The sequence below is a fragment of the Mastomys coucha genome, unplaced genomic scaffold (assembly GCF_008632895.1).
Source record: "Mastomys coucha isolate ucsf_1 unplaced genomic scaffold, UCSF_Mcou_1 pScaffold6, whole genome shotgun sequence".
In the NCBI taxonomy this organism is placed as follows: Eukaryota; Metazoa; Chordata; class Mammalia; order Rodentia; family Muridae; genus Mastomys; species Mastomys coucha.
The window spans coordinates 81,494,652-81,512,210 of NW_022196912.1; the positions used below are offsets into that span (position 1 = coordinate 81,494,652).

The window sequence follows — 17,559 nt, forward strand, 5'->3', positions numbered from 1 at the left end:
AAAACCAAAACAAACAAACAAATAAAACAAGAATACAGAAGAGGCCAGTGAATTAATTTACTGGGTAAAGGTGCTTGACTACAAGTTTGACACCTTGAGTTAGATCTCTAGGACCCACATGCAGAATGAAAGAACTAGCTTCTGCAAACTGTTCTTGTACCTTTGTATACATTCCCATGTGTGTGCATTTCTGCCCGTACATATCAATTGAAGTAATGCAGAATTTTTTGGAAAGCAAGGCTATAATGCTGACTCTGTCAGGTGAGGGGCAAAAGATATGCTAACCCGAAATTTCTGTCAATCTTGTTAAGGAAAAGTATGAAATTGAAACGCACAGGACAAATTACTTTGAAACAGACCAGTGGGTTAACCTGGTAGCCCTGTAAATGGGATGACACTGCAAGAAGAGCGTTTTGAACGATCTGGAGTCAGCTGACCACTGTATTCTGAGTGCCTGCGTCAGAAATGATTTATCTATCAAATACCTTGTGTTTGCATGGTCTGATTTTAAAAACAGTAATGATGAAACCATTTAACTCATAATGAGCCTTGAACTCTGTCTGCATTACTAGATATTTTCTTATGAATGATTTAAACACAATACATTGAGTAGCTCTATGGGAAAACACTGGATGGGCTGGGTGAATGTTGATTAAACAGTTGATCTCCAGGCGATTTTTTTGTATTGTTCTATCTCAGATTTTCAGTCTCTGATTTACTTAAGGAATTAGAACACCTACTAAAATCCTATACGAGATTCAAAGTTTTGCTTCAAAATATTTTGCAATATTGAAATAGCCACCCTGAAAATATATATCTAACAAGAAGCAAGTTAAAGAGCAATATGTAATTTAGAATTGCCATTCATATCAGCAAGGATCGAGTTTCACAATGGGTTCATGTGAAGAATACATAAATCATTTCACATAATTTACAATCTTCAGCTGAATTAGAATGGTTTACTTAATTACTTTTCAATTTACTAAATTATTTATATTCATCAGATATATGAACTTTTTATACATCCTGTACATATCTCAGCCTTCAAGTAAAGATACATAAGCCTTCTAGAGAAAGAGTAATGGGTTAATAAAGTAATAGTATACACAAGAACATCTTAAATTCCTTTCATAGCAGTGCACAATATAATTTCTTGAGCATATCTAGAAGATGTAGCCCTTCAGAAGGCTGAAAGGAAATTATTAAGTTTATTCCAGTAATAGAAAATGCATAGGTTAATATACTGGTAAGTAAATCTGAGTAATTTTGAAAAACAATATTGTCATAAAATAAAATTTAGAGATTAAAAAATTAAAAACAAATCCTATAATACATTCAATATATTAATAAAAACTACAGCAACAAAGTCTTAACAAGGGACTACAATAAAACAAAAACAAAATAAGCACCAAATTTCTTACCTGCCGAATACCCAAACGGTATGCAACAATCCGGTCTACTGCATCAGGGTTCATTTGTGTCCACTGTAGACTGTAAGAATACACTCGGTGTCGGTTCTGCCAAACGGGGTTGTAGGTGTCATAGTAGAACTCTGGGGCATAGGCCTTTCCTGAAAGCAGAAAGTGACTCAGTGTGACTATAGCAACATCAGGCCTTCTACATACTCACTGTTGAGCCTGATACAGCTGTCTCCTGAGAGGTTCTGCCAGATCCTGACCAATACAGATGTGGATGCTCGCAGCCAACCATTGGATTGAGCACAGGCACCCCAATGGAGGAGTTAGGGGAAGGACTGAAGGAGCTGAAGGGGTCTTATCTGGCATCAAGGGGAGGGGAGACCCTTGGTTCTGTGAAGGCGTGATGCCCCAGTGTAGAGGAATGCTAGGGCAGTGAGGTAATAGTGGGTTGGTGGGTGGAAGAGCACCCTCATAGAAGCAGGGTAAGGGGGAATGGGATAGGGAGTTTGCAGAGTGGAAACTGGGAAAGGGGATAATATTTGAAATGTAAGCCTATAAATATCCAATTAAAAAATAAATTAAAAAAATATATTCCTTCTTCCATGAAAACCATTCTGCTTGTAAAGTTGTATTATTAAAGTCAAATCTGATTCCTGGGTAGTTTTGAGACTTTGACTAAGATTATGAGAAAATGAGAATCAGGGATGACCCCAGGGTCATAGGCTAAGCTGCTCAGAGAATGAAATTTCAACCAATTGACACAGAGCTACTGAAGGACTGAATTTTTGAGAAAAGTTCAGTAAGAAGATTTTTTTTAAAGAAATTTGACTGATAGATTGAATATATCCAGGACTTAACTACTCTGGAATAAGGGAACACTAAGGATTGGAGGTGCAGTCTTGCTAGCTTGAGGCATACTCACAGAAATTAAAGAGCTGAGGTTGAGGGTTTTACTGAAAAAATTACTAACAGAGAGAAAAGAAGATTAAGTACTGATACAACCCAGGACCCAAAACAAGAAGAGCCATCAAGTGTGAAAGAGAAAGAAAATTAAGATAAGATAAGAAAAAGCAATATCATCAAAGAAGTATAGAGGGAGATGCATGATCAACTTCCCTGAAGAACACCTGATACAAAGAAAACATATATTTGTGCTTCCTATTATAGTAGATCTGACACAAGATTTAAAGTTTTGAACCAACAAGGCATACTTTTATCAAACAGTAATGCCACAACAAATAAATGATAAGGAAACATTGAACACAATAATCATTACCATAAAGAATTTCCTCAGTGTTGACAAAGGGGATACAATGTTTGCCAGTTTGCTAGTAAAATTAGATAAAGCACATTAAATATCTGAATTCTGGTAACATAGATCCAAGTCCTAACGAAAATATTATGTGCAGTGTTTTCTTTAATTGTTCAGTGAAATCCAGAATCAATGTTGTCTTGGTGTTGGCCTCTGCTTTAGTTTCTTTGGCTCATTTAGAACTTTTGAGCCAAGAATTCAATGAGAAGAAAACATTCATTGTTTTAATCCACTTGATTTATGACAACTGTTTTGGTATCTGTAAGCTGATGCTGCTAGCTAACTAACTAAAATTGAAGTCATTCTATAAATAAACTAATGTTAACTCAGAAACAATTCTGAAATTAATTGAATAGCTTGTATTACAGATAAAGGAATGTTGAGTCAGGACAGGCATATCAATGACATATGAAAATTATATAGACAAATAATCAGATACAATAAGGTCTTGATTTTGGTTCAAAAATAATGTTTGATAAAGCTTTCCTTTTAATTGAATAATTATACTAAGAATTAAAGTGGAGGTGAGATTTACAAGGTGCTTAAATAGTATTTATTGGTAATAAAATAGATGCTGTAATGGTTATAGATATTCCTTAGATTTAAAAAACATAAGGAATGTCTTCTCTGATTCTTTACTTTGTTTTCTCTCAATCGTAAGACACATATAGTCATGATGGAAATGTAGTTTTGAGCTCAGACATCCAAATATGACATCTGCTGGTTGAAGAGAGAACAAATTCCCAACATTTTTGTTGTTCTTTATATAGCATTCATTTTTATTCTAGTTCTAGTGAGAATATAAAGAATATTTTCTTACTTTTTTACATTCCAACTTTATCTTTATGCATGTTACAGTTTGAAAATTTTAGATTAACTGACCTAAATCTCTATCCACTACCCAAACTTGGAGATCATTTTTAGAAACACGATGTGTGTCAATATAGAGAGCTTAGGTTTTAAAACATCTTTAAAATACTCAGGTAGAAATGATTATAGTACTCAGAATTTTGCATGAAATTTTTATGATAACATGAACATTATATTTTAGGGAAAAAATTTTAAACTTGTTAACTGAGCTTTGAAAACATAGTTTCAAGCACAAAGCTACAAATATACTGAAATGATTATTCCCACTTAAAGCATTAAAGTGTTTTAGATTATATGGACAGACTAATAAAGCTATACTGCACACATATATAAAGACAAAAAAGGAAAGGAACTGATAGTGGTCAAGAGTAAATATATACTCTGTAAAATCAATATTTCTCATAAAAGTGGATGTAGGAAGATAAACAATATGCAAATTTACCTTAGGGAATGAATTATAGAATTTGCTTGAATATGTATGAGGGATATCAGTTCATTTTTCATTTGTTGAAGAATCATTAACCTATTTATATAGGTCACTATCCTAGGAGGTACTGATAAATCATCACAAATGAAATCAACTCCATTTTATTTTAGGTTCCAAGATACTGAAAGAAATTTCCCACCATAATAAACCATGATGAATTGCTGACATGACAGAGCTAGCTAAAACACTAACTATTCTCACACTTGTGCCCACGAATGTCGGGTTAAATTATAATCAAATGACTTTGCCAAAGTATGCTTAAGCTTAAAAAGAAACAAACAAAAAATTCTTCTGCAGTCAAGGGACACAGAATTAAGAACAAGACAGTGAACAAGAATCTGTAACTAGAGGAAGTGTTGGTTTTCTGTATTTGTGTGAGTTTATATATTGGTGTGAGTTGCATATTTAGGCCCATGATGCTATTGGATAAGAGATGTTGCCACACGGGAGGTTCAATGGAAGCTAGAACCTCAGTGATATTGGGTTCTATATAGGGATTATTACTCACCAATAAGGAGTATTTGTGTGAATATAAAATCTTTTGCTACTGACTCCAAAGAAGTACACAAGAAAGTCAAGACCTCATGATACTAGATGCACATATACTCAACCTAGAAGGCAGAATTCTTCCCATACAAATACTCCTTCCCCTATTCCAATGACTGTGATTTCAAAATACAGTTAAACAAACACACAAGAAAGTATACTATTATGTACAGCCAGTAAGGCCAGTTATCTAGAACAGTATTGGACATATAGAAGCATGAAAGAGAAATTATCAATATGTTATAACTAGTAATATTATACAATAGAATAATAAAAACAGGCACTGCTGGCCATCTGTGAGAGAATAATTAGCATTGCTTTTGATGGCAATGTTCTAATTTATGATGCAGGGGTTTGCAACTTCATAGGAAGAACAACAATATCAACCAACCAGACCCTGCCAAAGCTTACAGGGACTAAACCACCAACCAAAGAGTACATAGGGGGTGCCCATGATTCCATCTGGATATGTAGCAGAGGATTCCTTTATCTGGCATCACAAGGAGGGGAATCCCTTGGTCCTGTGGAGGCTTGATGACCCAGGATAGGGGAACACTAGGCCACTGAGGCAGGAGTGAGTGGGCAGGTGAGGGAGCAAGGGGGTGAGAGGAGGGGATAGGAGGCTTGTGGAGGGGAAACTATGAAGGGAGGTAACATCTGAAATATAAATATATAAAATAACCAATAGAAATAAATAAAATAACCAATACAAAATGAAAAAAAAACCCATGGCAAACTTAACACTAACTCTGATGATATGTTAATTAAGAATAAACTGTAAAAATATTTTAGGAGCCATGGGTCTCTGCTTGTGTATATTTTCAGTATTTTTACAATCAGCACTAGTAAAGTGATTGAGACTCAGAGTCACCATAAAACTGAATACTGACTAAAGTGACCAACCCACTATAGAGTGCCATGAATATATGTAACAAACACATATGACTCTCAGTCTCCTGCCACAGGGAGAAAAGTATATACGCCTGTTGCAATTAGGATTGCCTTATCTTCAAATGTGTGACACAACTTGTGTTAAATAATAGAAAGGAGCTATCTTAAGCAACAGGGAATGTGATATGTGGTTATCAAATAAAAAATGTTTGTTCTGGACCACTGTGCTTGTTTGTATACAAATCTAGACTCTGTCATTTTTATAATAACATATTCTAGAATAGGAGCTGCATCTATACAGAGAAGGTACATCACTCCACCATGTCCCAAATTTACACATAGGTGCTCGTGAATCACCTGCTATGATGTTACCACCAATAACAGAAAGAGACCCTCTGTCCACGTACTCTGCCCTTCTTTACATAAGGAAGGAACATAAATTACTATTGTGTCCCTGGGAGTCCTTTCCTACACCATATTGTATCATTGTGTGAAAACATTATCAACTCAGGAGTTTTTAAAGAGAAACAATTGACTGAGTAAATCTCTCAAGTGAAAATTATACATATTTTTTAAACATTTAACTCAGAAATAATGACTATATAATAAGCTGCCAATAAACCTATTCAGTCTTCCAGAATGCTATGTACTTTCTTAAAACTGAGTAGTATCAAAGTACCTAAAAGCCTTGCTTTCATTTGAAGGACCATTCTTGGGGTGCGTGTAGAGAAGTAACAGATAAATGAACTGGCCTAGAAACTCCAAGATTGAGAGAACTGAATGTTCATAGTGTGAGTACTAACTTCTTGGCTAGGGTTACTGCTGCACATGGGGGGGGGGGCATCCCTGAATATGAATGTAACAAAGAGCATGCAGGCAGGGAGCAAGGAGTGCTCCTGAGAAGGAGGAGGAGTACAGAGGCCATGCTCTTAGTTGTCTAGGAACATTTGCTTTCTCCAAAGCATGTAACTTGAATTAATAGAGTAAATTTCACTACAATTCTCAAGAACAATTATAACATCTGTGAATATGATTTTCAGAGCAGGATAAAGAAAGGACTTCAAATTAAGAGTTCCTTTCACTTTGCGAAGAAGCTCTGGTTTGGCTCTGATTTGACATGGGTATTCGCCCAAAGTTTGTTCCCTGGTCTTCTATAAATTGATGTCTTTATGGCATCTTAAAATTAAAACAGAAGTTTACTAGAGTAATGTAAGAAAAATTTTCAAGCAACAACTATCTCTTCAGTGAGATTCTATGACATTGATTATTGCCTGTGTTTTAAAACAAACAAAAAAAATACATTATTGATTTCTTCAATTTACAGTTCCATCCAAATTTCTCTCTCTCTCTTTTTCTCTCTCTCACGCACATGTACATGCACATGCACGCATGCACGTACACACACACACACACACACACACACACACACACACACATACACACCCTCCACACACACACACACGCATGTGTAAGTCCTCTCCACTGGAAAAAGAAGACACAGCATGTTTTGCAATCTCTCCTGACTGCTTTATGTCTAATTTCTGGCATACCCTTGAAACACTTTCTGTATTGTTCTCATCCATTAAACATCTCACCAGGATAATGGACAGATGCCAGGTGATTAAGCAGATAACTGGAGGTTAGGGAGATGCCTGGGAGTCCACTGATCTGAAAAGTCCTTTGATTCTTTCAATGATTGGTTTTATTATCACCTGATATCTACGGGTGCTGGTGCTGGTTGTTTTTTGTCAAACTGACACAAAATAGGACTATCTGGAAAGAGGAAATGTCAGTTTGGCTTAAGACCATGTCTCTGGGGCATTTTCTTGATTAATGAATAATGTGGGAAGGCCTAGTTCATTCTGAATGACAGTACTACTCCTGGGCAGGTGGACCTACCCTGTAGTAGAAACTAAGCTTCAGAAGCACTGGAAAACAAGCTGGTAGGCAGCATTTACCCTTGTCCTCTGCTTCAGTTTCTGACTTCAGGTTCCTGCCTTGAGTTCCTACCCTGCCATCCCTCAGTCATAAGCTATAACTTGGGATTTGTAAGATAAAATAAAACCTTTCCTCTCAATGTTGCTCTTTGTCAAGGTATTTATCATAGCATTAGAAAGTGAATTTGAACACCATGTAAAAACCATTCTAGGAACATTTGTTTTCTCTAAAACATAAGTTGAATCAATACAGTAGATTTTACTACAACTCCTGAGAATAACTACATCTATGAACCTGACTCTCAGAACAGGATAGAGAAAGGACTTCAAATTAAAGAGCCTTAGTTCATCTTACAAACCCCAGGTTAGTCATGGTGGTAACCCAAGGTATGAACCTGTATATATGGTTAATGTAGATATTGAGAAACACTTCCTATGCTCAAACCAATTTACTTGGTGTTTAGTTGGTGGAAATAATCCAGACAGTTGGTAGTGCTCTATTAAAGGTACTTAATGTTAAAATGCTCCTTAAGAAACAAGACTTCTTTGGCACCAAGGAATATATATTCTTTTCTTACAAGGAAAACTGGGTTTTCAGACTGTTTATACCACATCTCATGCATACTCCAAAATACACAAGGAAGGCATGAGAAGTAGTTTGGAATCCCTAACCTTCATTAGCTTTGCTGATATCTTTTTGCCCGTTATCTGAACAGGAACGGCATTGTCCACCTACACAATGGCGATTACACATAATTTGATTTATATCTGCCTAATTTAAATTTTTATAGCTTCTGATACTGATTTATTTGGTCATTCTGTCTTTTGAAACAAGGCATATAACTGAAAAAAAATATAATGGTTATCCTGAGGAAGAAAAATACTGCAAAGAATGGCCCATTAAATGTCCCTAAAAACAAGTATTTTGACACTGGTTTAGAAGGAAAATGAACACTGATTTAGAAGGGTATTAGGAAAACTAATTTTGTAACGTATATAAATATAATATCGATTTGAAATTTGAATACATGAATAAGGTAGATATCATGGAGCATTTTCTATGCTCACTCTGGTTTAGTTGGTGAATATCATCCACATTCTCACTAGTGCTTTACTGAGACACAATGCACTTCATTATCAGAGTGTTGGAGACTGAACTCAGCCCCTCATGCAAGCTGGTGTGAACTCGGCCCCTCATGCAAGCTGGTGTGAACTCGGCCCCTCATGCAAGCTGGTGTGAACTCAGCCCCTCATGCAAGCTGGCATGAACTCAGCCCCTCATGCAAGCTGGCATAGCTCTCTGACATTGAGCTACACTCTTTTTCTCTCACTTGCACACATTTTAAGTGCAGATTTTCCTGAGTTTGGAAAATATGTATTACTTCATAACCTGTACTTCAAGCAAGACATAGACTCTACCCCTTTGAAATTACTGTTAGGCACCCTTGGTGTTAGGAAAACAAGAAACATTTTTTCTATTATTAGAAATTAGTGTTACCTGTTAAAATTTTTCATATGCTATACTCATGAAGTATAAACTTTCAAGAACCATACTGCTTGAAGCTCATTCATATTACTGCATGTGCCACTTGTTCCTTAAGTCTCTATGACAAAGTAAAATGCATTTTATGAGCGGCTTGAAATTCTTCACTTCCACTTGTCAATTGACATTTGTTTTCTCAAAATTTGATCTCCCAGGCCTATGCAACACAAGTCTGGTGGTCACCTCAGGCTATTTCCCTGTCAGAGTCCCCATGGCACCCATCTGGTGGTAATCTCAATCTTGGGCTTACTGCTTGTTGGTCCTGTCTGCATGGCTCTATTCAAGGGTCATCTATCTCTCCAGTTCATTCCATCCCAAGCCTGCGGTCCCAGGCATGGTTCTTGTAGTCTGGCTTTATTCCCACTCTCGGAGCCCATCATAATCTGTGCATTGTCAGATTGGTGGTAGTCTCGGGCTTGTTTTTTTCAGGGAATGTTATGTCACTAATATTTCAGATGTTCATAGGTCAGAACATTGAGCATAGACATAGGTTCTCTCCTCTCAGCCACCTACTATTGATGCATATGTGACACAGTGGCCAAACCTGCAATGCCTCCAAAGACAGATTTTACATTTCTTAATTGGAATTTGAATTCTTACCAACAATATGAGATACAATCAGTTCCTTGATGTGTTCAACATTTGATATTGCCAGCTTTTTAAAGTTTAGTTTAAATAAGATTGATGTGTGCATGTATTATGATCTCATTGTGGTTTAAATTTCTTTTCTATGATTCATAACAATGGTAATGATTTTTCATTTGGTTATTGGCCAATTATATACTATTTTATGAAATGTCTACTGAAGATTTTTGTCAATTTTAAGTTAGATATTTACTTATTGAGTTATAAGAATTCTTTATATACTTGACATATTATGTTTTGTTTCTTGCTTTTTCATTTTTTAATATCTTTGGAACAAGAGAAGTCTGCACTTTTATTAAAGTCTAATTTTTTAATAACTGAATCTTATGTTCTGTTTTTGAAAAGTCTTTACATTTTCTGAATTTGTTTTGCTTTCCTCTTACAGAATATTAAAGTTTATTTCCTTATAATTAGATCTTTAGCCAGTTTTATTCTTATCTGTAATGTGAATTATTATTTTAGGGATTTTAATATAGATATCCAATTGTTCCAGTACAATTTATCCAAAAGAATGTGTGTGTGTGTGTGTGTGTGTGTGTAAGTGTGCATAGTAAGTGTAGGTGTGTTCACATATACATATACAGGCCAGAGGTGGATATGAGGATATCCTCCTCTGTTATTTTCCAATTGACTTATTTGTTTTTTTTCAGGTAGGATCTCATTGAACCTGGAATTCACTGTTCGAGCTAAACTGGCTGGAGAGCAAGTCCCTAAGATTTGCTTGTACCTCCAGTGTAGGGGTTACAAATAAATGCCTCAAAGCTAGCATTTAAAAATGTGTTTTAGGGTTCTAAACTTAGGTCGTAGTATTTATTCAGCAAACACTTACATACCCAATCATCTTCCCTGCCTATTTGTTTTCTAGCATTTTTCTTCAGGAGATTGTTCTAGTGTTTTTAAGCTGTCAACTACTCTAGATAAGCAACTCTAGAAGTCTATTTATGTACTCTGTATCCAATCCCACTGATGTGTTTATTCATCATTATTCAAAACTGCACCACTTTGATTAAATTGGCTTTATAGAAGCATTGAAGTGAGATAGAATGATTTAGCTAGTTCATTTTTCCTTTTCTGGCATATAATACAAAATCTAGAATAAGTCTTTGATTTCCTACAAAAAAAGTTAGGAGTTTTATTAGAATTTTTTCAGACCATAGAGTCCACAAAGAAGTTTGGAATTAATATATCAAAATAATATCTAGTCTTTCCATCCCTGAATATGAACAAAGAATTATGTTTAATATTTTTTATTTGACTTTTTTGAAATATTTTGGAATCTTATACATGTTTTATTAAATTTATTTCCATTTTGATGTCATTACATGTATTTTTTTACAATAAAAATTCAAAATGGTCATTGCAGTTAGCTCAGTATATTCATGAGTTGGAAACATAAACTTAAGTAGTCACAGACTGAAAATATTTAATAAAAGAATGTGTTTGTCTTAAACACAAAAAGAATTCCTTTTTGGTAACTATTCCTTAAAGAACATTACTAGCATCTATTATTTATCATTTACATTGCACTAGGTATCATAAGTAACTAGTTATTAAAGTATGCAAGAGATCATCTAGAGATTTTACACAAACACTATGCCATTATATACAATATCAATCTCCTACAAATGCCAAGGGACAGGTATGTGCAGAAATAATAACTGATTTCATCAATTTTGTATTATGCCATTTTTAAAATATGTGATTAATTTATATTCATTTTCCAACAAATTTCTTAGATTTCCTATAAAAGTATGACTCATGAAAAATGTAGTTCTACTTCTTTCTCTCTAATGAAAATGCTCTTTTCATTTACTTTTCTTATAGGTTTGCAAAGGCAAGGACCTCCAGGATACCATGGTTTCTAGAAAGACTAATTTTGTCTTTTTTCCAATATTACACGTAAGTTGTTGAATTAACACGTTATCCACTTTGATGAACACTATAGCTATCTGTAAATATGGGTCAAATAAATGTGCTTAGTGGAATAGTTCATGTCTTCTAAAAAAGTTAACAATTTTATGCCTACATATTATTCTAAATTTTGATATATGGGAACTAAAATAGTCAAGTATAATTATACAATAGTCTATTCTGGTATTATTTTTTAGTTTATGAATTTTGAAGTTCTACTATTATGTGTACATATATTGACAATCATTTCAATATTATTAAATTTGACCTTTTACTTTTCTTATTCAATTCACTACCTTGGAATTTACTTTTTAAATAATAATACAGCCAGGTCAGCTGTCTTTTGTCTGCCCATTGTGGCAATTATGTATCCCCCACACTTTTTCCCCACACATTTCATAGTATATTTATAACATGAATCCAGTCCATGACAGTATGTATATTGTAGATTATTTCTTTTCAAACAATTCAATCTACCACCTTTAACAGTTTAATGGGAAGGCTAATTTCACTCACATTTAATACAATTACTAACAAACAAGTTTGTCATTCATTTCTTCAGAGTTCTTTTCAGCTATTGTGCTATTCCTGAATAGTTTTGAATAAACCCAAACATATTTGATTTTCTATCATATACTATTTTTAAAACTTAGGAATCTTTGGATGGCTTAAATTATGCTACTTTAGTTGGTCAGTTCCTGTTATCACCCATATTACACCAGTAAGAAGTATCACACTGCTCATTATATTTCCTGAGGGCTGTACTCATTCCACTTCACAAATATTGTCATATTTTAGTTGTAAAATGTTATAAATATGCACTTATATTTATGCATTTGTTATAACTTGCTTTTGGGTCAGGGTTTGACTCATGGTAGACTGGACAGGAAATGGAACCATGCTGAGGCCTACAAGTTGCTTACAGAAACTGCAGTGGGGAAGGATAGTAAGGTAAAAATAGAGTGTGAGGGTTAAAACAGCAAAGCCAGCAGCACTAATGATGAAAGACAAAAAAAAAAATGTATGCAGCTGGCTATGAGATAGCAGAGTGCTCTTGAGAAGAAAGACAGACAGGCACTGGTGAATGGTAGGCAGGATGAATAGCTGCATGAGACATTTCCCCTTTGGGAAATGCAAGGTTGGCATTATTGCTTCTTACATATTCATGATTTTAATACATTGCTTCTAATGCAGCTAATTTCAGTAGACTAAATTGTAAGGTTGGCTTCTGTTAAGCCTGACTCTACCCCAAAGGACCCTGTAGACAGAAAGATGACCATGAACACTGTCACTTCTTCTGGGTAGCTGAGAACAAAGATGACTTCATTTAATTTCATCAGCAGTGCTTAGGACATCTACAAGGTCAAAGGGAGCATCGCCAGGCAGTGCCTAAGGGCTGGCTCATAGTCAAGGTCAAGATTAACAAAGCCAGAGTTAGAGATTAAACAGGCAGCTCTGGCTTTTAACACTAAAAGCATGACCTTTTCTCTTTGCCAGGAAATCATGCACAAACTGTGGGGTCCTCTAATTTGTCAAATCATTACATTACCTCCATCTCTAATTTGTCAAATCATGATATTACCTCCATCTTCACCCATTATCCCATAAAAGGCCCTTTGACCAGTTTGTCACAGCAACTTGCTGGGAACCTCTCATTGCCTCTGAGATCTCTACTGTCTCTGTACTAAATCCTTATATATTGGAAATCTCCCTTACCTTTTTACTGTTCTGCAAAAGTCTTAATAAAGTGTGACTTCTCGCTCACTCGTATAAGTATCTTCTCCATTAACATTCACAGATATGTCATTTTCCTTCACCTTGAGCCCATAAACCCCCTCCCCACCATAATCCCTATGTGACTTTCTTTGTTCCCTGAAGCTGGTGAACTTGGCCAGTAGCCCTGTTCCCAAATAAACCTGCCTTTCTTTTAGTTTGACTTGAATTGGCATATTTCATTGACAAAGATAACTTATCAATGAGCATATTCCAGCCAATTATGATTATAGTCTTATGAACCCAGAACATAAAAATGAAGTCATAGTTAGCGCCTCATGTTTATTATGCCCATAAACATCTATCAAGTATTTTCCTCATTGTAAAAATGTTTTCAGTTAAGATACCAGTACATAGTCTTGTGTTGTACTCAGTTATAATAGTGGCTAACAAAATAAAAACATACTGCATAGCTAATGTTACCTGTATAATTTTTTAATTAATATATAATTATATCATTTTTCCCTTCCTTTGATGAATGCTAACTCTGATATTATTCTCTTTTGAGAACTTTTCCACTGATACATACTCTATGGAAATACCCATCTCTCTATGTATTTCCCTGAATTGTAACCTTATTTAGAACTTGACCTTTTCCTCTCTTTTTTTTAATATTTCATTTTATGTGGAGATCTTGGAGCAATAATGTTGACCTGAGACTGAAGAACCCACACCATGAAAAGAAAATAATGCCTGTGGGTCTTTCCTTCCCCTCTGTGAGGGAACTTATAACAGATTTATTCCTTTCCATGTTATCAAAATCCACTTGCTGCACCCCATGGATGTGAGGTGGAAGGATGGAGCTTAGAGCTTCTTCTGCTCTCAGCTTGTCTTCTCCTTTTAAAAGAGAAGTTGGGGCACATAGGGAGGAACAAATGAAAATCTTAAAGAAACATCATGGTTCTAACCCTATAGCTAAAGTTAGAGACCAGTATCATATTAGACAATTGGAAAGTGCCTATGGCCAAAAGAGTTGAAAAAGCCGTGCAGTTAATTTCATAACCTTTTTTTTATTTTTTGTTTTTTTGATTAATGAATGAAAGTCATATTCTTTATTCGTGCAAACATGAGAAAAATAAATTGCCTCTACATGATTCCTATTGCTGTCAAAACTACTATGTAGGAAAGCACTAACTGGGTCACGTTGGGAGATGGTTTTGTGCGATGTATATTCAGATGGTGATTTCTATATGGGAGATACAGATGTAGCCTGGATTTTGTTATTGTCATTATTATGAAGCATTTCCTGACTCACTATTTGTAAAATATCATCATCTTATTGTTCAATAAAGGGCGGATCAGCCTATTAGCTGGATAGGAGAGAGAAGGCAAGACTTCTGCACCCAGAGAGAGAAGAGATTCACCATGAGATACTCGCCATAAGCTGGGGAGTCACAAAGAGAATGGTGTGAAGCAGAAGCATCCATGGTGAGACTCAGATGGCAAGTACTGGATCATGGGGTTGGGAAGTAGCCTAGGCCATCATAGTCAGGGAAGAATAAACGAAGATGTGCCCTGAAATAATGCTGAAGTTTAAAATAAATTTATTAAGCCTCCATGCCCTTTACTTGGGAGCAAGGGGGCATGTAGAAAAGCCTGGCTCAGCAGGTAAGGTCACTGGAAACCAACCCTGACATCCCAAGTTCCATCTCTGGATTCATATGGTAGAAGAGAACTGAATACAGCAAACTGTCCTCTGACCTTCACACATGTGTAAAGTGCACACCCTCACAAATATATCCACATGCACACAAAACAAATAAATAAAAATGTAATACATTTTTGAAAAAGGGTGGAGAGTAAACTAGCACATTATAAGTCTCTTCTTGAACAACAACTAACACTTGGGTTGTTATAAATTTCACTACACTGACAATGCTCCTGGCTCAAGTGAAACCCACTGTTCTAGGAAATGTTGGCTTAACAGTCTACTTTAAGAGTCAAATCCTAAAAGGTTTTCAATGACATAGGCCAAAATCAGAGTCTTGTAAAGTCAAAAGGAAAGTCCAGTAAAAAAAAAAAATGACTTCATATTCCTTAGTAGTAAAGTGAATTTTATCTCTCTAATATAATGTTTCAGGAAGCAAAAATGGCTCAAAGAGAGTCCAGCTTTAGAGATATATCTTATAATCAGAACTTAACACTTAGATTTCTTATTAATGAACATGTTTTCAGTCCAGAACACTTTCATTTTTTTTATAACAGCTTTTGAAAGATGACACAAAGGCCAGCTTCCTCATTCAATATCACAAATAATCTAACAGTTAAATGTAATTTTACTAAGAGAAAATAACATTGAAAAGGTAATTTCCTTTTAATATATTTCAAAACTCTGGTTCAAAAGAGCAAAAAAAAAAAAACCATATATACTGTAGTGTAGATAATATCATGATAATTTCAGCAAGGGCCTAAAATTATACAAATGGGACATTAAATTGTTTACATCAAACAATTCTCATTTGTTCTCCCTGCTTATCATACTTTGTGTATAGTTTGTTGCTCTACCTTGAATTATCTGAGATCATGTGACAAGCCAAGAGCAAACTGAAAGCCTTGGACATTGAGAGGCAAACATTAGTGAGAAAACAAAACATTTCTGCTCCTCATCAAAACCAGCAGCCCAGGTGTCTATCTACACTCGCAGCCTTATCACAGTAATGCTACTGACCACAATCAGCTGTGCAATCACCCAAACGAACAAACAAAATCAGAGCTTCAGCACTTCCTTGGAATTCAGATAAACATCTCTGTGGTTTTATAGGCACAGACACGGTTCTCACCAAAACGGCAGACTTGCCATTAAAGTAGTCAAGCAAACGTTGCAACTAGAACAACCAAATGGTAAATTTACAAACCCAACCATTTACAAAGTGGTTTCATTCTAACATCTATGTAAGCCTAAGATCCATCGCTCTTTTGGCATTTATTTTTTAAAAAACGAAGTTTAGTGTCCTACCTGTAACAAGAAAGCTGCATCTTCCCGCTCCAGCTTCATTTATGATGCTGCAGTTATAAACTCCATAGTTTTCATTGGAAAGACTCTTTAGTGGGTACTCTGTATACTCCTGAGAGTCAAACTGACCGGTCCGTAATAATTTATTGCCCAGACGCCACTCGTAGGTCAGGACACGTATAGGATAGGCTCTCAGGACCCTACAGCTCATGGTCACACTTCTGTCCTGTCCTTGACGGATTTCCAAGAATGCCGGTTCCACAGCTGGGGGATCTGGGAAAAGACAGGTTAAAACAGATGAGGCTTTCAAAACAGCAGTCTCCTTGGCTCTTCAATTATGAGGGAGTATTTTTAAAAACACATGTTGTAGAGAACAAGGAGAAGAGGTGGGTGGAGAATATATTTAAACTGAGCCAGGAAATAAAATTTTCTCAGTGTGGACAAAAAATAAGATTCAATGTTTTACAAAAACATTTACAGGAAAAATAACAACAAAAAAATCTTTCAGAAAAAAACACAATTGTCATGATTATTCATTTATATGGTAAGGCACTAATGAGGTTATACATGCACAAACAGAATCAAGATAGGACATTAAACTCATATAAGAATGTACAGAAGAAAGAGTTCAGTTCCATCCACAAATTATAATTATCACTTGTTGAGTTTGTGAATCTGATGCTTATTGGTTCCTAAAGTAGGTAAGACAAATTAGTAAAAGGTTTTTAAAGGGATTAGTTTGATTTCCTTGGACTGAAAGTCCACAGTATTCATGTATAAACCTTAAGCACACTTTGCAAATTATACCTCAGCTTAAGATGGTTTTTATTTCCAGTGTTAATAACTCCATTATTTGGTATCTTTATGATTTTTTTCATATAATTAAAAATTGCTATCAAAGCTACCTAACTTTTTTTTATTTTGATGATGGAATTTCCAATAAACCACTTAAAGGATACAAAATACAAATCTTTTGCTTTTTAGGAACCTAGAATACAAACCTTTACTAAACCTTTTAATAATCTTCAATTGAAAGTCAGTCTCTGAAATTGATGTGATCTATGCATTTTTTTGTCAAGGAAGCTAGCTATACCACCACACAGAGCTGAAAGGATTGGTAAGCTCATCTTTAACTAGATGTTTATGGGCCCCTTAACAATTGCAAATTGGGCAGTATAAAAACTATCAGCTGTAGCTAGTGGCCCTTCACAATGCTTAAAGGTTTGCAGAATTAATTGCTAAGTCTGGAATTCTTTTTTTTTTTTTTTTTTTT

General features: G+C 35.2%; 1 protein-coding gene and 1 non-coding gene across 3 annotated transcripts in view; both read right to left on the reverse strand.

The window, feature by feature from the left end:
• The window catches only part of Mdga2 (MAM domain containing glycosylphosphatidylinositol anchor 2), a 743,089-nt gene that overhangs the window by 79,114 nt on the left and 646,416 nt on the right, over positions 1–17,559 (reverse strand). For both annotated transcript variants that reach the window (XM_031356255.1, XM_031356256.1), the window contains exons 9-10: positions 16,290–16,559; positions 1,422–1,570 (exon numbers count right to left, since the gene is read on the reverse strand). In XM_031356255.1, the coding sequence (XP_031212115.1) occupies positions 1,422–1,570; positions 16,290–16,559 (419 nt within the window). The remainder of the gene's footprint in view (positions 1–1,421; positions 1,571–16,289; positions 16,560–17,559) is intronic.
• On the reverse strand, positions 9,436–9,570 carry LOC116081349. Its single transcript, XR_004114841.1, has one exon. It is a non-coding gene; the product is annotated as a small nucleolar RNA SNORA17 (small nucleolar RNA).